The sequence below is a fragment of the Phacochoerus africanus genome, chromosome 3, assembly GCF_016906955.1.
Source record: "Phacochoerus africanus isolate WHEZ1 chromosome 3, ROS_Pafr_v1, whole genome shotgun sequence".
In the NCBI taxonomy this organism is placed as follows: Eukaryota; Metazoa; Chordata; class Mammalia; order Artiodactyla; family Suidae; genus Phacochoerus; species Phacochoerus africanus.
The window spans coordinates 80,896,741-80,918,606 of NC_062546.1; the positions used below are offsets into that span (position 1 = coordinate 80,896,741).

Below are 21,866 nucleotides of genomic sequence, written 5' to 3' on the forward strand. Positions count from 1 at the left end.
GTTGTTCCAGCATCAATTTTTAAAAAGATTATACATTTCCTATTAACATTTTGACACTCTTATCAAAAATTCACCTGACTGTAAACACTATATCAGTGTTTATATCTGGACCCACAATTCTAATGCATTGATCTATCATTATGCTACTGGTATATTGTCTTGATTATGTGGCTTCATAGTAAGTTTTAGAATCAAGACGTATAAATCCTCCAACTTTGTTCTTTTTCAAGATTGTTTTGTCTCTTATGTGGCCTTTGCATTGCCACATGAATTTTAGGATCAGCTTGTCAGTGACTGAGCTTTCACATTTCCTCAAATAAACCTATTTTTGTTTTGATATCTTAGTCTTTTAATTTTCTGCTGTATGTACTTTGCTAATTTTTTTTTAATGGATGAATATGAGAAAATGGCTTGTATATATATTTTTTCTATTTTGGAACTTGTCAGATGAAGTTTAGGCTTCATAGAATGACCTTGAAAAGAATATTTGTATTGTTGCACCAAATGGCTCAAGTTTGTCTCTTGTGTTCTTCAAATTTTCCACATCCTTTTAGATTTTTACAATTTTTTTTCTTTTCAGGGCTGCACCTGCAGCATATGAAAGTTCTTAGGCTAAGGGTCAAATCCGAGCTGCAGCTACAAGGCCTACACCACAGCCGTGGCAACACTGTGACCTGTGACCTGTGACCTGTGCCGCAGCTTGCAGAACACCAGATCCTTCACCCACTGAGCAAGGCCAGGGATTGAACCTACATCCTCATGGGCACTATGTCATGTTCCTAACCCTCTGAGCCACCACAGGAGTGCCACATTTTTAATCTGTTTGTGTTATCACTTGCTAATAGCGATATAGTCAAATATCCCACTATCATTATAGATTTGGCTGTTTTTTACTTCTATCAAATTTTCCTTTCATCTGTTTTTATATACATATATATTTACATATTTTTGAGGCTTTGTTTATCATTTTAGTAAATTAAAACTTTTATCATTATTAAATGCCTTTCTTTGTCTTAGTAATGTTTTCTAGCCTTCATCATTTATTGTCTCATGTTAATGAACTATACCAAGTGTATTTTGGTAGCATTAATGTATTTTTTTCATTCGTTTATATCAAATGCTTATCAGTCCTTTTTTTTTTTAATTAATTTTTTTTTTGTCTTTTGTCTTTTGTTGTTGTTGTGTTGTTGTTGCTATTTCTTGGGCCGCTCCCGAGGCATATGGAGGTTCCCAGGCTAGGGGTTGAATCTGAGCTGTAGCCACCGGCCTACGCCAGAGCCACAGCAACGTGGGATCTGAGCCGCGTCTGCAACCTACACCACAGCTCACGGCAACACTGGATCATTAACCCACTGAGCAAGGGCAGAGACCGAACCCGCAACCTCATGGTTCCTAGTCGGATTCGTTAACCACTGCGCCATGACGGGAACTCCAGTCCTTCTATTTAAGATGTGTCTTTCTAAAGCAGCATGTAGATATTAATTTTACACTCAGTATTTTTTTTCTGTTCGTTGCCACTTTTAATCATTTATGTTTAATGTTACCTCTAGTTCACTAATTCTCTCCTTGTGTGTATCTCTTTTGCAGTAAATTCCATCCAGTCAATTCTTTTTTGTTCTTGTTTGTTGTTTTTTTCTTTTTTAGGGCTGCACCTGTAGCATATAGAATTTCCCAGGCAAGGGGTCGAATTGGAGCTGAGGCTGCCCGCCTGCACCACAGCCACAGCAATGCCAGTTCCGTGCTGCATCTGTGACCTAAGGCACAGCTTGCAGTGATGCTGGATCCCTAACCCACTGAGTGAGGCCTAGGATTGAACCTAAATCCTCATGGATACTAGTCAGGTTCTTAACCTGCTCAGCCACAATGGGAATTCTGTCAAATAAATTCTTTTTATGTTTTTAAAAAATTGTTATTATAGTTGATTTACAATGTTCTGTCAGTTTCTGTTGTACAGCTAAGTGATCCAGGTATACATACATACATATGTGTGTGTGTATATATGTATGTATATATATATATGTACATACATTCTTTTTCTCATATTATCTTCTATCATGTTCAGTCACAAGTAATTGGATATAGTTCCCTGTGCTATACAGCAGGACTTCATTGTTTATCCATTCTAAATGTAATAGTTTGTATCTACTAACCCCAAACTGCCAGTCCATCATACTCCTTCCCCCTTGGCAACCACAAGTCAGTTCTCTAATTCTTAATTCAAAAGTAGAAATAAGGAAATTATCTCCTTAAAGTAAGTAATTTCCCTGACCACACATTTGCTTATTATTTTCAAAATAAACCTTTTAGTAGTATATTTTAACAAAATCTGATTCTTCTCAACACATTCCACTACTTACTTAAGAGTACATCAGGAGCAGTTCTTGCTGTGGGTCAGTGGGTTAAGGATTCAGCTGCAGTGGCTTGGGTCATGGTAAAGGCTCACATTCAGTCCCTGGCCCAGCACACTGGGTTAAAGGATCTGACTTAGCTATAGCTGCCACTTGGATTCAGTCCCTGGCCAGGGAACTTCTATGTGCCCAGGAACAGCCATTAAAAAAAAAAAAAGTACCATATAGGAAACTGTGTGATTGGGTCAGTTTGGGTCAATTTTATGACAGAAACTAAGAAACATTGTAGCTCAACTATATTTTAATAAGAATAAAGAATTCATTGTTAAATTTCAGTTGAATTTACCTTGTTCCCAGTTGATTAAAAAATGTCATCTTGGAGTTCCTGCTGTGGTGCACTGGGTTTAGAATCCGATTGTAGCAGCTTAGGTTCCTTTGCAGGTATGTGTTCAATCCCCAGCCTTTCAAAGTGGGTAGAAGGATCTAGTATTGCCCCAGATGTGGCTTTGGTCATAGATTCAGCTGTGGTTCAGATTCAGTCCCTACCCTGGGAACTTCCATATGCTGTGGGTATGGCGATAAAGAAGAAAATGCCACCTTGAGCCTAGGTGATTGAGAATAAGAGCTTTCCTTTGTTCTCTCAAGTGCTTGCTTGCTTGCTTTCTTTTTTAATCAAGATAATTGCTTAAAAATGAGTTCTGCAAGATCCGCTTTCACTAAATTTCTCTAGCTAATAGCTGTTTTGATAATTTTAATAACATGGTATTAAAAGTTCTATGTTGCTGGTTACATCTTAATAGCCCCCTCAACCTTACTCAAAGTAAACTAGTATGTGTACATTAAGCAAAACCTTTTTTTTTTAGGGCCACACATTTGGCATGTGGAAATTACTAAGCTAGGGGTCAGATTTGGAGCTACAGCTGCCACCTGATGCCACATTCAGAGCAACATAGGATCTAAGCCGTGTCTGCAGCCTACACCACAGCTCATGGCAACGCCAGATTGTTAACCCACTTAGTGAGGACAGGAATTAAACCCACATCCTCATGGATAATAGTCAGGTTCATTACTTTTGAGCCACAACGGGAACTGCCTAAGCAAAACCTTTTTTGCTAAATCTCTGAATTAAATCTTCTACAGTTTTCATGATTAGTGAGACACATTTATTACAACTATCAGTTTCTTGATGATTTAGAAAGAAGATTAAGCCTGAGTCTTCTGTTATTAATGTAATGTTGGTTATAACTGACTTTTTGCAGCAGTTGAACCTATAAGGCTGGCCTACATGAGATTTTTTTTTAGACTTTAGAAAGATACTATAAATGGGAAAGGGCTTTTACAAAATGACTTTGTTTTAAGTATTAACTAAAATTCTCATTTTCTATTAACTTGTACCACTGCATGTTTTAAAGTTCTTTATCTGTCCAAGTACCTATTTAATCATCAGTGAACTGGCCACACCATAATTTTAATTTAATTGAAATATTTCTAAAATTTCATACTATTTTATAGTTCTTTCATCTTCATATTTAAATAATTTTTCCTCTTATTCGTGACTCTATTAGAACAAATTTTTACTAAGATGGCTTTAGTTTCATTGTTTTTAAATGTAGTGCCTAGATCAGTCCTCATAAAATAAATCATGTTAGGTTGCAATGTGACTTCTACCTAGCAGATTTTTTTTTCTTGGCATATTAAATTTTTTACATTTTTTACAATGTTAAACAAGCAAAGTAATAGGAAAAGGGTTTTGTATGTTTTTCTTAGCTCCTTGCCAGTGTTGCTCACTAAAATATGATACCCCCTTTTACCACTGACTCTGAAAGGCGCTTCTGAGTTCCTATTACTTCTGGAAAGTAGACGTGGTTCTTTCTTCTGCTACTGCTCTTGTCAAAATTTCACTCCTTTGAATTTTGACTTTCTAGATTAAAGTATGGAATTGGTATATCTGATTAGTAAACTCAGTTGTTGCAAGGCAGGCTTGGAAAGCAACAATCTGATATTTCCAGCTGTACTATTGGGAGGTGATGTCTGACTCCCACTTATATCTGTGATAAAAGGAAATTTATAAACATAACATGAATCCCAGATGTTGAGTGACATCAGAAAATGATATAAATTTATTATCCCATGTCAACTCTGAAATATATGTATTCACGCTGATTTTCTTCTTAAGAGTTCTAGTCTCAAGATGTGTATTTCCAAGTGTATGTGACACTTCTACTTCCCATCTTAATAGCCATCTTAAACTTTATATATTCTTAAAAAGATGTGTTGATTTTTTTCTCTCTATTCCATTTCTTCCTTACTCTTTACTGTCTCATTGAATTGCACAACTTCATCACTCTAAATGTACATCTTTATTTCACTTTCCCTCATTCTCCACATGTGCTCCATCAGCAAGTCTTGTTTGCATTACCCCTGAGACTTTTCCTGAATCTCTCCAGTTCTACTGCTAAAGATGATTTTTGCCAAGTCTTGCTGTTACACTTCCCTTTTTAACACCATTCTCTATTCTTTTTTCTTTAATTGAGGTATATTTAATTCACAATATTGTGTTAGTTTCAGATATATAGCAAAGTGATTCAGATGTATATACACATATGCTATTTATATAAATATATATATCTATTTTACATATGGTAGTGTGTACCTATTAATCTCATACTCCTAATTTATCCTTCTATTCCTGTTTCCCCTTGGTAACTATAATTTTGTTTTCTGTGTCTGTGGCTCTATTTCTGTTTTGTAAAGTTTGTGGGTTGTTTTTTTTTTTTTTTTGGTCTTTTTGTCTTTTAGGGCCACACCCATGGCATATGGAGGTTCCCAGGTGAGGGGTCGAATCAGAGTGGTAGCCGCTGGCCTCCGCCTCAGGCACAGCAACACAGGATCTGATCTGCGTCTGCGACCTACACCACAGCTCAGGGCAACGCTAGATCTTTGACCCACTGAGGGAGGCCAGGGATCGAACCCACGTCCTCATGGATGCTAGTCGGGTTTGTTAACCACTGAGCCACGTTGGGAACTCCTGTGTTATTTTTTAAACTCCATATATAAGTGACATGATATAATATTTGTCTTCCTCTGTCTGACTTACTTCAGTTAGTATGATAATCTCTAAGTCCATTCATGTTGCTACAAATGACATAATTTCATTTTTTTATGACTGATCTTCCATTTTATAAATATACCACATCTTCTTTATCCATTCATCTATTGATGGACATTTAGGTTACTTCCATGTCTTGGCTATTGTTAGTAGTGCTGCAGTGAACATAAGCGTGCTTGTGTCTTTTCAAATTAGAGTTTTCCTCTTTTCTGGATATATGTCCAGGAGTGGAATTGCTGGATCATATGGTAACAATTTTTAGTTTTTTAAGGACTCTCCGTAGTGTTTTTTTTCCATAGTGGCTGCACCAATTTACATTCCCACCAACAGTGTAAGAGGGTTGCCTTTTCTCTACATCCTCTTAAGCATTTATTATTTGCAGGCTCTTTTTTTTTTTTTTCTGTCTTTTTAGGGCTGCACCTGCAGCATATGGAGATTCCCAGGCTAGCGGCTGAATTGGAGCTGTAGCTGCTGACCTACACCACAGCAACACCAGATCCAAGCCACATCTACGGCCTACACCACAGCTCATAGCAGTACTGGATCCTTGAACCACTGAGCGAGGCTAGGGATCAAACCTGCATCCTGTGAATGCTAGTCAGATTTGTTTCCGCTGAGCCATGACGGGAACTCCTATAGACTTTTTGAAGATGAGCTTTCTGACTGGTGTAAGGTGTTACCTCCTTGTAGTTTAGATTTGCATTTCTCTAATTATTAATGATATTATCTACTGTTGTTGAGTTTCTGTTGTGGCCTAGTAGGTTACAAACCTGTCTAGTATCCGTGAGGATGTGGGTTTGATCCCTGGCCTCACTCAGTTTAAAGATCTGGCATTGCCATGAGTTGTGGAGTAGGTTGCAGACTTGGCTTGGATCCTGCATTGCTGTGGCTGTGGTGTAGGCTGGCAGCTGCAGCTTCTATTTGAATCCTAGCCTGGGAACGTCTGTTGCTGCATGTGCAGCCCTAAAAATAAAAATTAAAAAAAATAAAAAAATAAATCAAAACTGTTGCTGAGAAAGTACTAGGGTTTGCCAGCTCATTGATGAGGACCTTATCAGACAGGTCTGAGTCAAATCATTTCTAAATCCATTTGCCTACTGAGGCAGTGGGGGCTTTGTGGACTGACCAAGTCCTATAGAAACATTTATCCCCTGCCTTTCTATTGACAGTTTGTCCTCTTCTGGTAGTTTTGGGTTGTTGTTTTTTTTTTTAAGTTTTCATTTGTAGCTTTTATTTTTGATAGAAACAAATGTAATATTTGGCCATTTGAACTGTATCAATAAAGTTTATTTTCTTCTAAATAGCACCCCATTTTCTTATTCTACTGTATCCAATAATACACTTAAAATCATTGTTGATAATGCACACACACATACATGAATGAAAACTTCTTGATCTTTCCTTAGAAATCTAAAAACTTAGTTATATAAATACTCATATTATACAACTACCAATACACTCATGTTTACATATGGTGGATGAAGAACTTTCAGTCCTTCCCATAAGAGCACTGAGTTTTTCCTTCCCAACTATAGTGGCCAAACATGGAGATGTGTCCAAACACAGAGGTGACACGTTTATGAGCAGACTTGCCAAGAAACTCCATCATCATTATAAGATGTGAAGATAAGCGCCGATACAAAGACTTCCTCTGTGAATTATGAGTAAAAGAAATCTACTCAAAGTTTTAAGTTTTAACATTTATCTGAGGCTTGCAATTATTATATCCTCTGGTAGTTTTTGAAATGTAAGTCAGATTGTGTCACTCCTCTATTTAGAAATGCTCCAGTAACCGCTGTCCAGTACAACTTTCAGTGAAGACTGAAATGTTCTACATGTGCACCATTCAGTGTAATAGCCACTGTGTCATTGAGCACTTGAAACATGGTTGATGCAACTGAGGAACTGATTTTTTTTTTTTTTTTTTTACTTTTCGTCTTCTTCAGGGAGTACCTGCTGCATATGGAAGTTCCCAGGGTAGGAGTCAAATCAGAGCTGCAGCTGCCAGCCTATGCCACAGCAACACCAGATATGATCGTCAACTGCGATCTATTCCACAGCTCACCATAATGCCAGATATTGACCCACTGAGCAAGGCCAGGGATCGAACCTATGTCCCTATGGATAATAGTTGAGATTGTTACTGCTGAGCCATGATGGGAACTTCTGGAACTAAATTTTTATTTGAATTAAATTTAAATAGCTGCCATCTGGCTGATAGTATATTTGACAGCTTAGGTCCATTGGCTTCCCTTTGTTCTTAAAGTAAAATCCAAAGTCTTTATCAAGGCTTTCTATGACTTTGCTCTTACTTATCTCAATAGCTTCATGACATACCATTCTCTCTCTTGGTTTAGCTGCATTGGTCTCCTTTCTATTTTTGGAAAACACTGAGGGTTTTCTCAGCTCATGGTCTAGGCACTTATGCTTTCTGCCTGGAGTGCTCTTCTTCCAACTTTGAACCTGGGTAGCTCTTTCACATTCTTCAGACTGTAGACCAAGCATCACCTAAGAGAGACATTTCCTGGTCAGCCTGCCTAAAGTGGCCATTGCTCTCTTAATATCTTCATAATATTTGTACTATGCTATAACTAATCTTCTTATCTATTTATTTATTTTCAGTCTCTCCCTCAAGAATGTAAGCTCTATGGGGTGTGATCCTTGCTTTTCTAGATCTTGGCATATAGCACCTATTTGTTATTAATAAATACTTGTTGAATTCTTGAGATTCTTAAACATTGGACTCAGAAATTGATTACTTTCTTTGGGTGATTGGGAAGCTAAGGTTTTATAAGTCTGCAAGTAAGGCGTTCCCATCGTGGTGCAGTGGTTAACGAATCCAACTAGGAACCATGAGGTTGTGGGTTCGATCCCTGGCCTTGCTCAGTGGGTTAACGATCTGGCATTGCCGTGAGCTGTGGTGTAGGTTGCAAATGTGGCTCAGATACATTGTTGCTGTGGCTCTGGTATAGGCCTGTGGCTACAGCTCCGATTAGATCCCTAGCCTGGGAACTCCATATGCAGCAGGAATGGCCCTAGAAAAGGCAAAAAGACAACAACAAAAAAAAAGTCTGCAAGTAATTGAGAAAAAGAGCAAATTTGTTTTTAAAAATGAAACGAGATTATATATAAATAAATGAAAGGTAAAATGTAAATACAAAATTTTATTGGATAAGCTTTATAGTTCAGTGATTTAATAGGGTTTTTTCTTGCAGATTTTTAAGATTTATAGGTATATGAAATTTTTATATGGCAGAAAATTAAAATTATATCTGTGGAAATGCACTGGCAGAATTATACTATGGTTTCAAGTGATTAATTCATTTCGATATTTAATAATTTCATTCAGTACTATTGAGTTAATTTAATTATTATGAATTTGGACTTAATGTCTTTCTATTTTATAATTTTTTAAAATGCAATTTGGAGTTCCCGTCGTGGCTCAGTGGTTAACGAATCCGACGAGGAACCATGAGGTTGTGGGTTTGATCGCTGTCCTTGCTCAGTGGGTTAAGGATCCGGCATTGCTGTGAGCTGTGGTGTAGGTTGCAGATGCGGCTCGGATCCCTCATTGCTGTGGCTGTGGTGTAGGCCGGTGGCTACAGCTCCGATTAGACCCCCTGCCTGGGAACCTCCATATGTTGGGGTGGCCCTAGAAATGGCAAAAAGACAAAAAAGAAAATGCAATTTTATGTAGTTCCTGTTGTGGCTTGGTGGGTTACAAACCCAACTAGTATCCGTGAGGATGTGACTTTGATCCCTGGCCTCACTCAGTGGGTTAAGGATCCAGCATTTCAGTGAGCTTCAGTGTAGGTCACAGTCATGGTTCAGATCCTGTGTTGCTGTGGCTGTGGTGTAGGCACATTAATTAATTGCTTTTGGATTCAGTGCTTTGAATTTTTGTAATGGCTTATTCTAGGTTCCTAATTTAATCAATTTGTATCTCTGTAGATAGTATATCAAGGCGACTATTAAGTACTTTATTATTATTATTTTTAATTCTGCAATACACTTACTAATATGTATTTCCCCCACCCCTCCTTATGATTTTTATTGTTTTTAGGATCATCATGCCCACAAATCAGAACATAAAGAAGTGTCTTACACCGCAGATTTCTTATTTGACAAGTGACTCTTATAAACACCTGGACTTTTTGCCTGACAAACTAAGAGCAAAGCTGCTTCCTTTCCAGAAAGATGGCATCTCCTTTGCCCTCAGAAGAGATGGAAGGTAAAGTACTTTTTTCAAGATACGCTAAAATGATAAATCCCTGGCAAGTGTATAAAAAACAAAGCTTTGCAAAAAAAGGTTCTTTTGTGTGTCTACATACTCTTCCCATTAATTTTTTTTACTAGGTCATGAAATAATAATTTCAAGATGTATGTTATTTTGTCTTCATTCTTGAATAATATTTTAGTCGGCTTTATAGCTCTTCTTTTTAAAAAATTATTTAGGACCTTTATTAGCAGGTGCTTGTTGACTTTTTTGAAAAAAAACAAGCTGTAAATTTTATTATACATTAAAAATGAGGTTCTTAAAAATCTCGATTGTTTAAAAACGTTTAAAGGTGTGTTAGAAAAGCCAGCCCCCCCCCCCCTTTTTAAACACGTTTGTCATTACCAAAAAGAGACATCTTTAGGTAAAAATAATAAAAACCCCATGCTGCATAGATAATGCAGATAGTTCTTGTTATCTGGTCAACAGGCAAAAAGCAGGCACTTAAGGTCTTCAGCTCAATTTTTGTTCATTTCTTTTTTTTTTTTTTTTTTCCTTTTAGGGCCACAGTGTGGCATATGGCGGTTCCTAGGTTAGGGCTTTAATCAGAGCTACAGCTGCTGGCCACAGCAATATCAGATCCAAGCTGCATCTATGACCTACACCACAGTTCACTGCAATGTGGGATCCTTAACCCATTGAAAGAGGCCAGGGATCAAACCCAAAACCTCACAGTTCCTAGTCAGATTAATTTACCAGGCTGGGGGTTGAATAGAAGCTGCAGCTGCTGACCTATACCATAGCTGACAGCAACATCACATCCTTAACCCACTGAGTGAGTCCAGGGATCGAACCCGCATCCTCGTGGATATTAGTTGGGTTCGTTAACCACTGAGCCATGATGGGAACTCATTTTGTTCATTTCTTACTGCTGGAATTTCAGATTTGTTTCTTCTTGTTGGATGACTAAACCGGATAATGGTAGAGACGGTAATACAGCATTTACTCACCCCTGCCCTGCTCAGCCTCCCGAGGGGATGAATTCTCAACTGGTGGATTGGCTACTTTTTTCCCTTTGCCATCTTGTGGTCTAGGGTTTTCTGGCCATCTGTGCCAGTAGTTGAAGTTGCTCCAGTATTGATGTGGCTGTTGACCCTGGGTCTCATCTCCTTGATCTTCCTTATCTTCTTCATTGCTGTCCTCTCTGGGCTGTCTTTGGCGAGGAGAGCCCCTTCGGAATCGTGGTCTATAACCCCAATACATATTCTATTTTCTGTCTCACTGGTCTACCTTGTTCTCCTACACCCTGGTTGTCAGCACCCCCCCATCACTTCTCCTTGTGCAGGAGGGTTGGAATACTGTGGTCAGTGCCCATAGGGTGTCCGCATGTAGTAAGGTGGGAACCTTCTCCTGTGGTAGGGCCAGCAGTGTTCTTGGGCCCGGCCTTCAGCAGCACTTATTGAACTTTCATTCTTTCCCAAGTCTCACTATTATGGTAATTCTGCCAATAATTGCGTGGAGGACTCCTGTGACATGGATAGCGTCTATAATGGTTATGGTCTGCTGCTTATTTACTGCCTTGCACTGGAACTCCAAGGGCCTGTGACATTTGCTGCCTCTGCACCCTTTTCTCCCTCAACAACATCAAACTCCACAGTCTCTCCATCTCTTACACTGCCAAAGTACTTCCTGGGGCTGTTCTTTATGGCAGTCTGGTGTACAAATACATCTTCCTTGGTGTCATTCTTCTTGATGAAACCATATGTTTCTCACATTGAACCATGTTATTGTTCCCCAAACCTTTGCTGCAGTCCCTTGTCCCTGCCAGCAGGCACCACCAATGTGAGGCTGCCCGTGCCACTGCCCCCTCCCATATTGCCCTTTGTGGTGGGCTTGGTGTGGGCAGCGCTAAGGGTGGGGGTAGTAGGGGCAGCTGCAGGGGCCTCTGCCTCGTGGCTCATGGTTGTGGTGATGGTGACTGGGGCTGGCTGTGGCAGCTGAGGCTCCTCCCAGGGTGTTGATGGTAACTAGGCTGGCAGCAGTGGGGCTGCTTAGGGTTCTCTGGGCTCTGCTGTCTGCTCCACTAACCATAGAAATTAAGGCTCTTCTTTAATAGCTGTTTCTTTTTAACACTCTGAGGGTTGTATTCTGTTTTCTTCGGGCTTCCATAGGTGCCATTCAGAAGTGCTCTCCAAGTATCAAATATTACCTTACAAGTGATTTATTGATCGCAAAGAGAGAAATTACACAAATGGTCCAAGTTGGTATGTCCTATAGCTATAGGGATACTGTGGCACACAGGAGGTGTTGGACATTTCTAAGTGGTGTTCTTCCTGGAAATACTTGACCTGATAATTCTGAGGAAACAGTCAAACCATTTCAGCATGTGGGACATTTTTTCAGTACAATTGACCTGATCTCTTCAAACGATTAAATGTCATGAAAAACCAAGGGAAGTGGTGAGAATATTTTAAATTGAGAGAGACCTTAGAGCTACAACATTTGAAAGTAATGCATAAACCTTGATTAGATCCTGGAATCAATTAAAAGATAAGCTTTAGAGGACATTTTTGGGTTAACTGGGAAAACTTCATCTGGACTCTATTAGAGTGATATTATTGAATTAATGTTGATGACCTTAGATGTGGTAATAGTGTAGCTGAATGGAAGAATGCTCATATTCTTAGGAAATGCATGATAAAGAATTTAGGGATGAAGAATCCTACTATATTCAGCCTACTTTCTACATTTTCCCAAAAGGAAAGGATATGTATGTGTTGAGAGAAACTTTGAGAGGGTAAACCAAAATATTAACAGTGTGAACATTTGAGTGGTATAAATGTGTTCATTGTATTATTCTCTTTGGATTTATGTAAGTTTGAAATTTAAAAAAAAAAAGAGAGAGAGAATCAATCTAAGTTTCTTTCTTTCTTTCTCTTTTTTTTTTTGCTTTTTAGGGCCAAACCCACAGCATATGTAAGTTCCCAGGCTAGGGGTCAAATCAGAGCTATAGCTGCCAGCCTACACCACAGCCACAGCAACTCAGAATCTGAGCTGAGTCTGCGATCTGCACCACAGCTCATGGTAACGCCGGATCCCTGACCCACTGAGCGAGGCCAGGGATCAAACCTACATCCTCATGAATACTAGTCAGATTAATTTCTGCTGTGCCACAAAGGGAACTCCCAGTCAGTCTAATTTTCATTCCTTTATGTATCGTTTGTCTTTATCTGTATCTGATTTTAAGATTTTCTCTTGATCTTTGGAGTTCTGCAGTTTCACTATAATTTAATTTATATGGTATGGTTTTATTTATTCTACTTGGGCTTATTATACAGTGTTTTCTTTTGTTTTGTTTTTTTGGCTGTCCCCACAGCACGCAGAAGTTCCCAGCCAGGGATGGAATTTGAGATTATTGTACATTTTAATCTAGAATTTCATATCATATTGATTCTGGGAAATTCTTGCTCTTCAAATATTGATTCTGATCCATTTTCTTATCTTGTTCTGTGACTCCAAGTAGACTTATACTTGATCTTTTAATTTTGTTCTTTGCTTCCATTAATGTCTCATATTTTCTATCTCTCTGTACTATCTTAAGGCTATTTTTTTATTATTTATTTATTTATTATTGTTTGTTTTTTAGGGCAGCACCGTTGGCACATGGAAGCTCCCAGGCTAGGGTGGAATTGGAGCTACAGCTGCCAGCCTACACCACAGCCACAGCAATGTGGGATCCAATCTGCATCTGCGACCTATACCACAGCTCACAGCAATGCCAGATCCTCAACCCACTGAGCAGAACCAGGGCAAACCCATGTCGTCATGGATACTAATTGGGTTTGTTACCACTGAGCCATGACGAAAACTCATGGCTATTTTTAAAAGATCTCTCTTACAGTTTATGATTCAGCTGTTCTAATCTGTTAATTCACCTATTCAGTTTTTAATAAGCTTTGTAAAATGACGTATAACATACACGGAAAAAGGTGTGCAGGTCATAAGCATTTATACAACTTGAAGAAGAATTTTCACATTATAACCATTACCAAAATGAAGAAATAGAACATTATTTGCATCCCAGAAACCTTCCTTTTGCGTTTCCCATTCACTACTGCTGCCTCCCTTCTTTCCCAAAGTAACCACTACCTGACTTCTTAAACCGTAGGTTGTTTTTACATGCTCAACTATATCATTATAATAATTTATACGTACTCTTTTGTGTCTGACTTCTTTCATTTATTGTCATTGTGAGATCCTTCTATATTGTTGCATGTAGTTGTAATTGGTTCATTCTTATTGCCTTATAAAATTCCATTGTATACGAGTTCCCTGGTGGGTTAGCAGATTAAAGATCTGGTTGTCACTGCTATGCCTGGGTCACAGCCGTGGTGTGATTTTTGACCCCTTGCCTGGGACTTCTGTATGCTGCAGGCATGACCAAAAAAAAAAAAAAAAATTCCATTGTGTAAATGTACCATAATTTTTTTGTTTGTTCTACTGTTGATACATACTCAGGTTGTTTCTAGTTTGGGCCTCTTCTTCATAGCAGTGCTATGAACATTCTTACACATATCTTTTGGTAAACATATATACACATTTCTCTTTTGCATGTACTAAGGAGAGAAACAGATATGTAGATACTGCCTGTATTCATTTGCCAGGGCTGTCATAATGAAGTACCATAGTTATGTAGGTTAACCATCCTAAATCTATTGCCTCAGTTTTGGAGGCTAGAATTCTGAAACCAAGGTGTTGGTAGAGTTGATTACTTCTCGGGACTCTGAGAGAAAGGTTTCTTCCAGGTCTCTCTCCTTGGCTTGTAGATAGCTATCTTTTTCCTGTGTCTTTTCACATCATCTCTTCTCTGTTTCTGTCAAAATATTCCCTTGTTTGCTGTGCCCGAGGCACATAGAAGTTCCCCAGCCCAGGGATCCAAGCCATGTCACAGCTGTAACTAGAACCACAGCAGTGAAAACAACAGATACTTAACCCACCGAACCATGTGGGAACTCCAGATTTTTCCCTCTTTATAAGGACCCTGGTCACGCTGGATTCATGCCCACCCTAATGAGCTAATTTTCCCTGATTACATTGGCAATGACCCTATTTCCAAAATTAGGTCACATTCTGAAGGACAGGCTGTTAAGACTTCAACATAGGCATTTTGGGGGACATAATTCAACCCGTAATTCTGTCAAACATTGTTCAAAGTGATTGTACCAATTTACACATGTAGCAACAGTGTCCATAAAAGTTCCAGTTGTACTACAGCCTTACCAGTACTTCATATTGCTTATCTTTTATTTCATTTTAGGTATTTTCATGGGTATATGGTGCTATCTATTGAATTTTCATTTACATTTTTCTGATGACAAATGAAACTTAGCAGGTGGAATTCCCTAGTGGCTCAGTGGGTTAAGGATCTGGCAAAGTCACTGCTGTGGCTCTGGCTACAGTTGTGGTGCAGGTTTGATCCCTGGCTTGGGAACTTCTAAATGTCATGGGCAAGGTAAAAAAAACTCTGGAAGCTTAACACCTTTCCATACGCTTATTAGCCATTTGTATATTCACTTGTGTTAAGCGCCTGTTAATGTCTTATCCATTTTTCTGCCGAGTTGTCTACCTGCCTTTTTTATCATTTTGTGCAAGTCTTTTATCAGATTTATATTCTGGTTGAGTTAGGTCTATGTGTTGCAAATGATTTTTCTTAAGCTATGGCTTGCCTTTTCACATTCTTAATAATGCCTTTTGGTAAGCTGAAGTTCTCAATTTTAATCACATGTTAAATACTAAATACTCTTTATTGGTATTGTCTTTTTTTTTTTTTTTTTTTTGCTTTTTAGGGCCACATCCATGGCATATGGAAGTTCCCATGCTAGGAGTTCGAATATGAGCTATAGCTGCTGGCCTTCGCCACAGCCTCAGCAACACCAGATCCTAGCTGCCTCTTCGACCTACATCTCAGCTCACAACAATACTGGATCCTTAACCCAGTGAGTGAGATGAGGGATCAAACCCCCATCCTCATGGATACTAGTTGGGTTTGTAACCTGATGATCCACAATGGGAGCTCTAGGACTGAATTTTTTATTTTAACTAATTTTAATTTCTTTAAATATAAATGCCTTCAGTGGTACCATATGGGATAGTGTAGGTATAGATTTTTTGTACTGTTTGTCTGATTGCCCATCTTTGTGTCAGCACCATACTTCTTATTTAGTGTAACTTTACTATAGATATTTTAGTATTAGGTAGTGTAGATCTTCTAGCTCTGTTCTGTTTTTCAAAACTGCCTTGGCTATTGTTGGCTCTTTGCTCTGCCTGTCAATTGTATTACTCATTTATCAATTTTCATAAAAAAATGTTGCTGGGAATGTGAATAGGATTGTTTTGCATCTAGATGGGAATAATTGATATGTTTGCTATATAGAGTATTTTAATTCACAAATGAATTTTTCTTCCATTTCTTTAATTGCTCTCCATTTACTTTCATCGCACTTATTCCTACCCTTATTTATTTTTTTCAGTAAGATTTTATAGTTTTCAATGTATAGTTGTTTCCCATATATCATCAGATTTATTCCTAGGTATTTAATATTTTTGTGTTATTATAAATTGTATTTTCTCCCCTTTTGCTCTTTTCATGTTTTTCTCTTTATTCAGCTAACCAAAATTTTATTACAATGTGCCTAAGTGTTGTTCTCTTTGCATTTATCCTTCTTAATCTGTGGCTTGATGTCATTTATTAGTTTGATATAATTCTCAGTTATTATCTCTTCAAATATTATTTTTGCCCATTTTCTTAATCCTTCTTGCCTCCAGGTATATCTATCTTAGGCCCTTTCTCAGTGTCCCATGTATCCCTTATCTTCTTTTCTGTATTTTCTTATTTTTTTTAATTTCTGTTCTTCAGTTGTGTATTTTTGTTTACCCATATTCTTTTTTCCTTCTTTTTTTCTTGAGATTTTTTTGGCTGCATCTGAGGCATGTGGAAGTTCCTGGGCCAGGGATCGAACCCATGCTGTTGCAACAACCTGAGCCAATAGTAACAACGCTGGATCCTTAACTCACTGCGCCCTCCGCAAGAGAACTCCTACCCATATTCTTGTTTAACAGTACTGTCTCTTGTGGTTAAATTAATCTTTTGAATTTGAGACCATAGCTTAAAATATCTGAAACCAAAACTCATGTGTCTGAAACAAAGAAGCTGAAATTATTGCTTGTTGGACATGGTCTTTCTAAACAAAGCAAAGAGTTGATTTTATCTGGTTTTGGGGAAGTCTGCAGACTTTAAAAAGTAGGAGTGTTTAAGGATTTACTGAATTTCAGAATATAGTTTAGGGATTAGCTTACTGATGTCAAAGAACAGTCAGTCCTTTCCTTTCTTGAAACTGGAGAAAAGGAACATTTTTTTTTTTTCTGTTCTTAATGTCAGATGGTGTATTTTTAAGTCCTAGAATATCCAATTTCTGTTTGCCTGATTATGCTGATGCTATCTTATTTCTTGTCTTGTTTTAATTTCACCTCTTATTTCTATAAATATTTAGGATGTACTTATTTTTTTGTATCCGAAGTCCTTTAGAGGCTAATTTTGCTTTTTGTTGTTGTGGTTGTTGTTCATGATGGCTTATTTCCCAATGTATTTGCTAAATTTAAAAGGTTTTATTTTAATAACTAGGTAATCTTTTTTTTTTGTCTTTTTCTATTTCTTGGGCCTCTCCCGCGGCATATGGAGGTTCCCAGGCTGGGGGTCGAATCGGAGCTGTAGCCACCAGCCTACACCAGAGCCACAGCAATGCGGGATCCGAGCCGCGTCTGCAACCTACACCACAGCTCACGGCAACGCCGGATTGTTAACCCACTGAGCAAGGGCAGGGACCGAACCCGCAACCTCATGGTTCCTAGTCGGATTCGTCAGCCACTGCGCCACAACGGGAACTCCCTAGGTAATCTTGATCTCTGGAAATCTTGAGAAACCTAAATAGTAGGTAAATTTTTTTAGGGAGAATTTACAAAATTAAGTCCTAGGTTTATGTTTCCTAGGTCACATAGGCAGTATGAATTCGCAATCTCAAATTTACTTTTAGGTAGGCTTATGATTACAAATTTTGATCATTAATTTTTCTCTTCATGCCACACTTTTAAGTCTCCTTGTTGGTTTTTTAGAAATTAAGGTGTAATTCAATTTAATAAAATGCACAGGTTTTAGGTGTACAGTTCAGTGGATTCTGATATATGTATACTTCTGTATTTTTAAACACCTTAGTCAAGATATAGAATACTTCCATCACCTAGAAAAGGCCTCTTTTTAATCAATCTCATTCCCTTGAATTAGGCAACCACTGATGTGACTCCTATCACTTGAATGTATTTTTTATAGTTGCTTGATGCTTTCTTAATTTTTTAAACTTTTTATTTTGAAATAATTTCAATTTACATAAAAGTTATTAAGACTAGAATACAAAAAAACTTTAAAATACCTTTATCTAGTTTAATTTTTAACATTTTACCACTTTTCCTTTTTTTTTTCCTTTTTTCTTTTTTGGCCTTCTTGTGAACTCCTGGACCAGGGATCAGATCCAAGCCACAGTAACAACCTAAGCTGAAGCTGTGGCAATGCCAGATCCTCAACCCGCTGTGCTGTACCAGGGATTGGACCCGAGTCCCAGGGCTCCCAAATGCCAGCAATCCCGTTGTGCCACAGCGGGAGCTCCTTCCTTTATTTATTTTTTAAAATTTCCTCTCCCTTTCCCTATGTCTCTGTCTGTATCTCTACACAAACATACACATACATGTACATATTAGTATTTTTTTTCTGAATCCCTTGAGAAGTTACATATGTCATGCTCCTTTAACCTATAGTTTTTCAGTATAGTATGTATTTTTTAAGAACGAAGATACTCTAACATAGCTACAGGATAAGTTATCAAATTCAGGAAATTTAGTTTCCATACAGTTCTCTAACCTACATGTCTGTTATCAATTGTACCCATAATATCCTTACAGCATTTTTTTTCCTTTTAGTACAAGATCCAGTCTCGATCACCTTTGGCATTTAGTGATATCTCCTTCTTTCCTTTAGTATAGGACAGTTTCTCAGCCTTTTATTACATTAGTTTTTGGGTTATTTACTTTTTTCTTGAAGAATATAGGCCTGTTTATTTTATCAAATTGTCTCAATTCCTTTTAATGTATTCTCATGACAAGATTTAGATAAAGCAGTCTTTTTTGGATTAGTATGTAAGAGATATTAAAGTCCTGTCCTTGTCAGGATATTATTTTTGAATATATACTGTATCTGTCATCCCCACACTGATAGTATTAATTTTGATTGCTAGTCAAAGTGTTGTAGTTTCTCTACCATACATATAGTTACATTTTTCTCTCTCTCCATTGTTGCCTCTTTAACAAACAACTAACATGAGATGTTAAGACCATGCAAATATGCTTCTCTTTGTATGATTTTTCCTCTTGGATTTGTCATTCATAGATAATTCTTGCTCAAAAAATTTTTGCCAGGGTAGTTGCTAAACTGTTTATTTATTTATTTATTTATTTGTTTGTTCTTTTTAGGGCCATACCCGAGGCATATAGAGGTTCCAAGGCTAGGGGTCTAATCAGAGCCGTAGCCGCTGGTCTACACCACAGCCACGGCAATGCCAGATCCGAGCCTCATCTGCAACCTACACCACAGCTCACCGCAACACAGGATCCTCAACCCACTGAGCGAGGCTAGGGATCGAACCCGCAACCTCATGGTTCCTAGTCAGATTCATTTCTGCTGCACCACAATGGAAACTCCCAAACTGTTGATTTATTTATTGGCATTGTACTCTAAGGAAGAGCCCTCCCTCTGTACCAGAAGTCTTTCTTCTTTTTTCTTTCTCTGCCCAACCATCTATGCATCTCTCTTCAGGATGGGCTCATGGATTCCTGTATATTTGCTGAGTTATAATCCATTACTGAACCATAGCTTTCTTTCACCTATTTTGGAACTTGTTATAAACAGAATCATATAGTTTATGTGTTTCTGACTTCTCATGTTTTTGAGATTCATGTATTTGTTTTGATCTCTGAATATAGGACAGTTATTTTGTTCATTTGCCTTCTGATTGACATTTGGGTTGGTTCTAATTTAGGAGTCTTATGAACATTCTTGGACAAGTCCATTTTTGAACATTTTCATTTCTCTTGCTAGGTTTGAGGGTAGGTGTTTAACTTTGTGAGAAAACTGAACAACTTTTTTTCCAATCCATCAGCAATATATGAAAGTTCTAGATGCGCTAAGCCTTTGCTAACATTTAATATTGTCAGCCTTTTTCGTTTTAGTGATTCAAATTAATGGATCTTCAAGTGGTAGCTCATTGTATTTTAATTCATATTTTCCTAATGACTAATGATACTGGCATCCTTTCCCTCTGCTTCTTTGCTCTCTAGCTATATGATATATATATATATATATATATGATATATATATTAAGCTATATGATATATATATGATATATATATTTATATATATATCTTAATGTTTTGCCAATGTTTTAGTTTTCTTTTTGTTGCTAATTTGATTGGAGTTCCTTTGGTATTTTGTATATAAGACTCTTGCTAGATATATTATGAATATTTTCTCCCAGTTTGTATATGATATATATATATATATATATATCTTATATTAATGTTTTGCCAATGTTTTAGTTTTCTTTTTATTACTAATTTGATTGGAGTTCTTTTGGTATTCTGTATATAAGACTCTTGCCAGATATATTATGAATATTTTCTCCCAGTTTGTTTGCTTTCCCTTTTAATTTTCTTTGCTATATTCTTTGATGAACAGAAATCTTAAATTTTCATAAAATCCATTTAATCCATTTTTTTCTTACATGGCTGGTGCTTTTCATGTTGTCACCAATAAGTCTTTTCCTACCCTAAGACCATAAATATGGTCTACTATGTCTTGTACTGGAAGCTTTATAGCTTTAGGTTTTATGTTTATACATATATATAATTTTTTTAATATATGGAGTGAGGTAGGAGTTCTAATTGAGTTTTCTTTTACCCTGATATACAGTTATTCTAGGATCATCTATGGAAAAATCTATTCTTTCCCATAAATTACCTTGGTGTCCTGGTGACAAAGCAGTACAATACATGTAAATATCTATTTCCTGTTAGTTTCATTTTGCCCTATATCTGTATTGTCTCTCCTTTTCCATTTTCACTTAGGTTGTAGCTTTTTTACGCTTACGTTTTGTTTAGGGATCTCATTTCCACTGTCTACTTTGTGTAGATATAAGACCCTTTTCCTGTTGCTCTGCTTGGCTGCTAGGTCTCAAGGTTCCCTGTTGATAATGTCTACAACACCTTCATTGTGGCCTGTAGCTTTATCACTCACCTATTACTCTGGGTTTGACTTTTCTCTTTTGTTTCTTGTCATTGTGAATTTTTCTTACTTTTCTTCAGGCCAGCTCTGCATTTTAAAAGATAGTATTTTGGAATTCCCTTGTGGCTCAGTGGGTTAAGAACCCAACATAGTGTTTGTGAGGAAGCAGGTTTGATCCCAGACCTTGCTCAGTGGGCTAAGGATCTGGGGTTGCTACAAGCCTTGGCATAGGTTGCAGATGCAGCTTGGATCCTGTGTTGCTGTGGCTGTGGTATAGGCCTCAGCTGCAGCTCCAATTCAGCCCCTGGCTTGGGAACTTCCATATGCTGCAGTTGCAGCCATGAAAATAAAATAAAATAAAATAAAATAAATAAATAAATAAATGAGGGAATTTTATCTAAGTATTTTTGGGTGTTTGCAAAGGGAAGATTTTTTAGAATATCTGAGCCACCATAATACTGGGAGCAGAAATCTTACTGTTAAATCTTCATTTAGGATTATGTTATCATCATAAAATACCCTTGTTATAAAATTACTGAGTTATTTTCTTTTGTACTATAAATTTAATCTTGTGTAATTAGTGTCCCAACAACTATTTCTCTCTGATCATATTTTCCTTGTGTATCTTTAACCATGTCTCTTTTTTCACCATTTTTGTGACACTTCCTTTAGATGCCTTTTTAAATTCCAAAGTTAGATTTCCCTTTATGATTAAGTATTATCAAGCTTGCTTTCATTAATTGACATTAGAGCTATATTTGGTCAGTTCTGTCATAGTATCTGTGATAGTCTCTGTTCCTAAAAATATGT

The 21,866-nt window shown here is 37.5% G+C and overlaps 1 protein-coding gene and 1 pseudogene across 2 annotated transcripts in view; one reads left to right on the plus strand and one right to left on the minus strand.

Moving 5' to 3' along the window:
- ZRANB3 (zinc finger RANBP2-type containing 3) overlaps positions 1 to 21,866 on the plus strand; it is a 305,507-nt gene that overhangs the window by 18,286 nt on the left and 265,355 nt on the right. For both annotated transcript variants that reach the window (XM_047772056.1, XM_047772055.1), the window contains exon 2: positions 9,521 to 9,688. In XM_047772056.1, coding sequence (XP_047628012.1) covers positions 9,528 to 9,688 — 161 coding nt within the window. In that variant the 5' untranslated portion in view covers positions 9,521 to 9,527. The remainder of the gene's footprint in view (positions 1 to 9,520; positions 9,689 to 21,866) is intronic.
- LOC125122991 (Y-box-binding protein 1-like) lies at positions 10,676 to 11,649 on the minus strand (annotated as a pseudogene).